This window comes from Theobroma cacao, chromosome 10 (assembly GCF_053813885.1).
Source record: "Theobroma cacao isolate CCN51 chromosome 10, ASM5381388v1, whole genome shotgun sequence".
Lineage (NCBI taxonomy): Eukaryota > Viridiplantae > Streptophyta > Magnoliopsida > Malvales > Malvaceae > Theobroma > Theobroma cacao.
In genome coordinates, this window is record NC_142648.1 from 24,952,836 (window position 1) to 24,960,825 (window position 7,990).

Genomic DNA, 7,990 nt, shown 5'->3' on the forward strand with positions numbered 1-7,990 from the left:
TAAAATATTAATAAGTACAACTATATAAATATAATATAATTTAATATGAAATTTTAACATTATTTTGCATAGGCATGATAATTATGAAAATTTTAAGTTGAAAATTGATAAAAACAATTGAAATTTATCAGAAATTAAAACATAATATGGAAACAAATAAAAAGATAATTGTATGTTTAGTATTATGCTAGAAAATGACAAAAAAGAAAATAGAAAACATTGTGTTTATTCCAGAATAAATCCCGACAGCGCTGCTCGAGAGACCAAAAGGCCTGCAAACTAAAACCTTGTAGCAACAAAGTTCTTACTGTGAGAGCAAGAAAGCGAGACGCGTACGGCGGCGATGGCGTCTGGAGGCGCAGGCGGCGGTGGAGGAGTGGAGTGGCACGTGAGGCCACCAAACCCCAAAAACCCAATCGTATTTTTCGACATAACCATCGGTTCCATCCCCGCCGGCCGAATCAAAATGGAACTCTTCGCTGATATTGCCCCTAAAACCGCCGAAAATTTCAGGTCCTGCCCACTTCCCTCCCCTTATTTTTTTTTTCTTTTCTATTTCGATGATTATATTTCACTTCTGTAAATTTCTATTTCTATTTTGAATTTTTTTTCCCATTTGGCAGGCAGCTCTGTACTGGCGAATACAGGAAAGCAGGGCTCCCTGTTGGTTACAAGGGTTGCCAATTTCATAGGGTCATCAAAGATTTTATGATTCAAGCTGGAGATTTTCTAAAGGTTGGTAGCTTACTACATGAACTTTCCTCTCTGCATTGATAATCTTAGCTACTCTCCTCAGTCATGTTAGTAATGAGTGACCCAGAATCAGATTTCTTGAGATTTCCTGTTCCTGGAGACTGTAAATTCTTCATGTAATACTCCTAAGCTGTTGCTCCGCAGAGTGATCTTGAGTGATGCTCTTGTTAAATTTCAGCATATCAGTCAAGGATTTTGGCTTGACAATTTTGAGGGAAATATGATTGAAGTAGTCGTTTTGCTGTTGTTATATTCTTCATTGAACTTCCCTAGCCTGAATGAGCGGGCAAGTATTCCTAGTAGTGATAGTTTTTACTCAAAAATTAGAGGGTGATGTTCCAAAAAAAAGCAATCTTTGTTGATAAATAAAAGATATTGAGACTGATTTGCTACTATGTTATACAATAGTTACATTAAGATCTTGCCTTGCAGGGTGATGGTAGTGGATGTACATCCATTTATGGGCATAAGTTTGAAGATGAAAATTTCATTGCCAAACACACTGGTCCTGGTTTGCTATCAATGGTATGCTTTTTTTCTATCAAATATTGAATAACTACATATAGTTTTTCTCTTTCTCTATTTTTGAAAGATGTAATAACTGTTTTGGTTTAATGTCTCTCCCTGACTATTTTATGTTGTATGTGTATTATTTAAGGTTTTAACTCTTAGCATGCATATCAACTCTTAATGTATGCATGACATTTAGGTTGTTTTAGTGTTAATGTGTTAGGTTTTAGAACTAATTCAAGTTGCTGATCTCAAAGGCCGTATAGATAAATGCTTGCTTATTTTTTATCAGGCTTTAGACACATACTCTGCTGGATTCCAGTCTCTCAGTTGTTGGGCTGCATTGTTGATTAGTGTCATACAGAATCTATTGTGTGGGTTAACAAACAATTATGTCTCCATGTGTCAACCTTTTATTTTTGGCCTTACTATCAACTGTTGTTGAATCATGGCTTCTTGTGGCGGCTAGGAATTTGCTGCTCTAAGAATTTAGGGCCCCTATTTGGTCATTTATGTTATGACTGGGGAATAGGAATATTTGCCCTTTGGTAGGACTATGGAGTCAAGTGTATTTTTAGAGCTTCAAAACAAGTTGCTTTATGTTGTAAAAGAGAGTTTCTTAGTGACATCAGTGTCAGTATCCAAGTAGTTAATTACATCTTCATTTTTTTAAATACTGCATTTAATTGAAGGAAGGTATGGAAAGCATTGACTTCTTTCATGATGTTTGCGTGCTGTTTTCATTTGGGATTGATTGAGAAAAATTATAAGTGGCAGCTTCCCCAGAAAAGATTTTTGTTGGAAAATCTTGAAAATCTTGCTGGGTGCCTTGATTTTCATAGCTTCTCTACTCCAGTCCCTGATGTTCTCCACCTTACCTCTCTTTTGTTGATAAAGTTGGTGTTGAATGCATCCTTCCCCCCACCGTCTCTTTTTCCCACCTTTTCCCTTAACTTTTACTAAATGCATATTCTTTTACTTTTTCCATTGCAGGCAAACAGTGGACCAAACACGAATGGTTGTCAGGTAACTCTCTCTTGCATGCATGCACATGGACACACACATGCAATTCATATATGTAAAAAACGCCATTGCCCTTTCATGCACACAGAATGAGTAATGACCAAGTGTTTCCTCACATTAAAGGGACACAAAATACTACAATGTTGCTACTTGTACCAAATCTGGGTTACATGTATTTCTCTGGCTGCACACTCTCAGTTAGGTGAATTGAGATTTCATGGAAGCATGGCTATTGCAAATGCTTCAAGCACATCTAGTTTTTTCACTTGGATAAGATTTCTAAGAGTTCTTGGTAAAACTTCCATCATTTTGTTTACTATTATAAACTTTTCTGTTATATTGATTTTAGCATTTATTAACTGCAGTTTTTTGTCACATGTGCAAAATGCGAGTGGCTTGATAATAAGCATGTTGTATTTGGGGTATGTTCTCTGATCTTTTAGTGCAGAATATGTCCAGATTTCCCCACCTTTTTGCCAGTTAAATAGTATTCTTAGAAATGACAAAGAATTGTTTTTGTCGATTGTCTTGTAGAGGGTGCTTGGAGATAGTCTTCTTGTTGTTCGGAAGATAGAGAATGTGGCTACTGGACCCAACAACAGGCCTAAACTACCATGCATTATAGCTGAGTGTGGGGAAATGTAAAACTCGATATCATTAACACATATGCTGAAGACTAAACCATAAATCTTGCTGTAACCATTTAGAGTTAATTTCCTCTGGATCTGTTGACTTTAATACAGAGTTTTCCCCTTTGGCCCAAAATACTTGATGGCAAAGATGTTGGCATTGGAATGTCGACAATGTTTGCACTGTAATGCTAAATGCTTGGCGAGAATGGGAACATTAAATAGATAATACGGATGGTTGAAGTACCGCAAAATAAATTGGAACACTGAATTATTGAAACACTTGTAAGTTAAGGTGCTGTAGAGCTACATTGATCTTTATGGCTCTTCTGGCTAGCCCAGGAGATTTGTTTAACTGTTGTTTTAACATGAAGAAAATAACGCAAACTACCCGGTGAGATTACTGATTGAGTATATTTGGGTCTTGATAGACTGCCATACTCCATTTTCTATTGTGGGAAAAGTTTTCTTGCTCAACGAGGCTACTCTTTTAGTTGGAAGTTTTTAATGAAGTTCTAGTACCAGTAGCTTGATATCATTTATTTTTCAATAATAAGGTTTTGATCACTGGGGTTTTGTAGTGATAATCAAACAAGCAAACAGAACAAAATTGAAAAATACAATGATAAAATCATTATTGAAATAAATTGTAGGCATCCATGGAAATGAATACACTTAGCCATCCCAGTAAGGTTTAGAGGAACTCTCAAAACTGTCTATAAGCAATGTCTCAAATCTTTTATTCTTTCTAATGTATTAGGCTTCTCGCATAGTGGAACCTTGAAATAGGAAGCTAAATACACATCATTCATCAAACAGACCTTGATACTACAAAGATGCTTATTAAAATCGAAAAAAAAGATGCTTATTAAAATCGAAAGTACTTGCACTTGAATATTTAATTTATTGATTGATATATAATCTCTATATTAAAAAATAAAATCGAAATTTCCCTTTATCAAAATATCAAGACTAACAATGTTGAATGTTTAAATGGTCAGCACCTCACCAACACACTTAATAACAAAACAATTCTCGCAACTCTATCATCAACAAAGGCTTGGACAATCGAAGCCGTTGACTGGCAAGGGCTTGAGAAACTTGAAGCATTGTTGGGCGAAGTTGCCGATTGATATGCAAGCACGCAAATGCTAGCTTTGCAACAGAGACCACATTGTTCTCAACGTCGTCTACTGGAAGTGAGAGGCGTTGGTCTATGACATCCTTCAATAAACTCTGTTGGCAGTTTGGTTGCGATGAGGAAGATGATGATGATGACAAACTTGAAATAAGATCTCCAGGATGTCTTCCCATCAGTATTTCCAGAGCCACCACACCGAAACTGTAGACGTCGCATTTTTCATTCACTTCCATTGTATAAGCCAACTCTACAAAAAGAGATTTGATTAATCTAATCATGCCCTTGGTGAGAATAACATATCAATTAAAGACAAATCATAAGACTTGTTAGAGCTAGAGTAAATGAATATCCTCGAATCCTTAGCTACATAATTGAACAATAACATAAAAATATAAAGTAGAAACTAATTAGGTGATATATGTTAATTACGAAGCTTCATTGGGACAAACTACATACCTGGAGCTACATATCCAAAGGTACCAGCAACTGAGGTCCAATTGGATGAGTCAGGCTTTAGAAGCCTAGCTGTGCCAAAGTCCGAAACATGAGCTTCATAATCCAAATCCAGAAGAACATTGTTGCTGGAAATGTCTCGATGGATAATTGATGGTGAGCAGTCATGGTGCATATAAGACAAAGCATTGGCTAACCCTCTAACAACGTTTAACCTCTTATTCCAATCAAATTCCATTGCTTTTTCCTCAACACTTAAGACCATTCTCAAGCATCCCCTTTCCACCAACTCATAAACCAAAAACGAGTGCTCAGCATTTGTACAAAACCCATATAGCTTCACAATGTTCCGATGCCTTATACTTGCCAAAACACGAATTTCACTTTGGAAAGCTTTCAGGTTGATCGGCATGCAATCTTCAGATTGATGAAGTTTCTTCACAGCAACTACTCGACCTGTTGGCAGCACAACTCTATAAACATTTCCATATCCTCCTGAACCGATGCAATAGGTGGAGCTGAAATCTTCTGTTGCTTCAATGATGCTTTCGTAGAGTATTTCTCCATCGTATCCCCATATTGCAAAAATATCTTCGGATTGTTCCTCCTTTGGCTTAAATTTTCTCTTCCAAATCCTTCGAAAAAGAATTAAAAAGCCTCCAACCAAAATAAATAAACCAACTAGAGTACCCAAGATTGGGAGTACAATTAAGACCACAACTCTATTGGTTTTTCTCTTTTGGGCTTTATTTGTAGGAGTAGGATCACAGGGTATTAGACCTGTTGCATTGCCGCAGAGCCCTCTGTTGTTTCTATAGGCATCAAATGGAGCATTATGGAAAGCTTTTCTGTCAGGCAAAGGGCCTTCCAAAAGATTGTGGGATAAATCCACAGCTGTCAAGCTACGCCAATCATCAAAACTAGATGGAATGAAACCGGAAAGCATATTATGAGAAAGATTCAGCAGTTCTAAGTTTTGTAATTTCCCAAATGGCCTTGGTATCTCTCCAATCAAAAGGTTATGACTCAAATCAAGAGCTTCAAGAGCATATATGTTACCGATTGTTGAAGGAATACTTTCACCGATTTGGTTTCTACTTAGATTCAACTTCACTAGCTTGATGCACTCTCCGAGTTGTTCAGGAATGCGTCCAGTCAGATTGTTAGATGCCAAATTTAGATGCTTCAAATTTGACAACCTTCCAATCTCTACCGGAATTTTTCCTGAAAGTTTGTTTCCATTTAGCAAAAGATTCAACAATAGTGTCAACCTTCCAAATTCCTTCGGAATCTCATCGTTTAGATGATTTGAAGAGAGATCAATTTCATGTAATTGAGTTGCCTGTGCTAACTCAACAGGTATTACACCAGAAATGTTGTTGTTGGAGATTTTTAGACTTGTTAGATTACGACATTGTCCCCAATTGGGAGAAAGTTCCCCATAAAATTTGTTGTTGCTTAATTCCATATAATCTAAGTTGGGATATATGCCGAAGGCTTCAGATATATTCCCTGTAAGTTGGTTTCCATGAAGCCTAACTCTGACTAAGCTTGTGCAATTTCTCAAACTTAATGGAATTTGGCCCGTTAAATTGTTGTTGTGCGCTATAAGACGAGACAGTAACCCATTGATGCATACATTCTCCGGTAATTGACCACTGAGATGGTTTTCAGTCAATTGTAATGATTCCAAATGAGTAAGATTGTTAAGTGTTGGAGGAATAGGATCTGATAAATGATTATATGAAAGATGTAAGTAACTAAGCCTCGTCAAATTTCCTATGGAAACAGGGATTGAACCAGAAAAATTGTTCATTTGTAAATTGAGCACAGTGAGAGACTTGAGCATTCCTACCTCTTGAGGAATTGGGCCAAAAAGCATATTGCCGGCCACATGGAGTGAAGTGAGAGATTCAAGCACTCCTACCTCTTGAGCAGGTAGTTGACCACTGAGATGGTTATCAAACAACTCTACTATTTCCAAACGAGTAAGATTCTTAATTGTTAGAGGAATGGAACCTGATAATTGATTAGCAAAAAGGTACAACTCTTCAAGCCTTACCAAATTTCCTATGGAAGCAGGGATGACACCAGTGAGATTATTTCTTTGCAACTGTAATGTTCCAAGAGATGCAAGCAATCCTATTTCATCGGGGATAGAACCAGAGAGGTCATTACGGTACAGATAAAACCACACCAAGTTAGTTAACTTTCCTATAGATGCTGGAATAGGACCAGTTATGTTGTTTCTTGAAAAATCAAGCATGGTGAGTGATCTCATCATTCCAACTTCTTTAGGTATGGACCCATTGAGCCTATTGTTGACGAGGATAAGTCGGGATAAATTTTGCAAGTTTCCCATAGAAATAGGCATTGGACCAGTCAGATAGTTTTCATGAAGGTAAAGTTGAGAAAGTGAACGCAAATTTCCTATTTCTGATGGAATACTTCCAGAGAGATTATTGAATTGCAACTCAAGGTCGATGAGCTTGGAAAGGTTCCCAACTTCTACAGGTATAGAACCGTTGAGTCGGTTTCCATTAAGATAAAGCTTGGATAAATTTTGCAAGCTTCCTATAGAAGCTGGAATTGAACCACTTAGATTGTTATCATAGAAATAGATCTCAGAAACTGAACTCAACCTTCCTATTGCTTGTGGAATGTTACCACTAAAATGATTTCTACCAAGGGTAATCACATTAAGGCTTGTCAACAAGCCTATTTCAGAAGGAATATTCCCAGAGAAATCATTGTATGACAAGTCAAGGAAGGAAAGTTTGGAAAGATTACCAATCTGTGAAGGAAGGCCCCCATACAATGAGTTATTACGAAGGCCAAGCCCCATCAGGTTAGGCAGGGAAAAGAAGTTGAGACTGCGAAGTGTACCTCTCAAACCTGAATTTGGAAGACTTAGATTGGTGATGCTACCGCCTTTGTCACAAGCTATTCCGACCCATGTGCAGGGACTGTCTCCAACCCACGAAGAAAGCAACCTTTGGCTTGTGTTGTCAAGACTAGCTTTCCATCTTAGAAGAGCCTCTGTTTCATTATTGCCTCTAGATGAAGTAAAGACAAGGAAAGGCTGAATCAATACAAGGCTGAGAAAGAAGAAGTATTGCCAAAACATCAAGGACGAAGAAGCCATGATATAGATGGTTCAAAGGGCTTTGTTACAAAGTACCATGGCTTGCATGGACAGGTGATTATATATGTGCAAGGAATTGAACACTTGAGTCATAGAAATTTACACCTCGATATTCCGTAGAGAACATGGCAATGACCTACTAGAAATTCACAACATGCGCCTCTTGCACGTCTAATGTAGATGTAATTAGTTTAAGAAATAGAAACTCGAAATGTGGACTATTCTTTTCAAATTAATTCTAATTTTTAAAAAATATTTATTTATTATTTAATACTTCTTTAACGTGTATATGTAACTATTTAAAGTAACTTTGATTCATTTATAATTATGAAAAAA

At 37.0% G+C, this 7,990-nt stretch overlaps 2 protein-coding genes across 2 annotated transcripts; one reads left to right on the forward strand and one right to left on the reverse strand.

Annotated features, from left to right (window-relative positions):
- Positions 1-247: 247 nt before the first annotated feature.
- Positions 248-3,195, forward strand: LOC18587153 (Cyclophilin-like peptidyl-prolyl cis-trans isomerase family protein). Its single transcript, XM_007010844.3, has 6 exons — positions 248-513; positions 624-735; positions 1,186-1,278; positions 2,257-2,289; positions 2,652-2,708; positions 2,821-3,195. The coding sequence occupies exons 1-6, from the start codon at positions 344-346 to the stop codon at positions 2,929-2,931; spliced, it is 576 nt and encodes a 191-aa protein (XP_007010906.3). The 5' UTR covers positions 248-343; the 3' UTR covers positions 2,932-3,195.
- Positions 3,196-3,872: 677 nt separating this feature from the next.
- Positions 3,873-7,654, reverse strand: LOC18587154 (uncharacterized). The gene is made up of 2 exons (XM_088810504.1): positions 4,513-7,654; positions 3,873-4,303 (listed from the first exon to the last, which is right to left on the reverse strand). The coding sequence occupies exons 1-2, from the start codon at positions 7,652-7,654 to the stop codon at positions 3,933-3,935; spliced, it is 3,513 nt and encodes a 1,170-aa protein (XP_088666630.1). The 3' UTR covers positions 3,873-3,932.
- Positions 7,655-7,990: the final 336 nt, after the last annotated feature.

Coding starts and splice junctions, on each gene's coding strand:
- LOC18587153 (XM_007010844.3), top strand. CDS start 344: ATGGCGTCTGGAGGCGCAGGCGGCGGTGGAGGAGTGGAGTGGCACGTG. Junction 1,279..2,256: donor GTCCTGGTTTGCTATCAATG/GTATGCTTTTTT, acceptor TTTCCATTGCAG/GCAAACAGTGGACCAAACAC. Junction 2,290..2,651: donor CAAACACGAATGGTTGTCAG/GTAACTCTCTCT, acceptor TATTAACTGCAG/TTTTTTGTCACATGTGCAAA.
- LOC18587154 (XM_088810504.1), bottom strand. CDS start 7,654: ATGGCTTCTTCGTCCTTGATGTTTTGGCAATACTTCTTCTTTCTCAGC. Junction 4,304..4,512: donor CTTTGGATATGTAGCTCCAG/GTATGTAGTTTG, acceptor CTCTTTTTGTAG/AGTTGGCTTATACAATGGAA.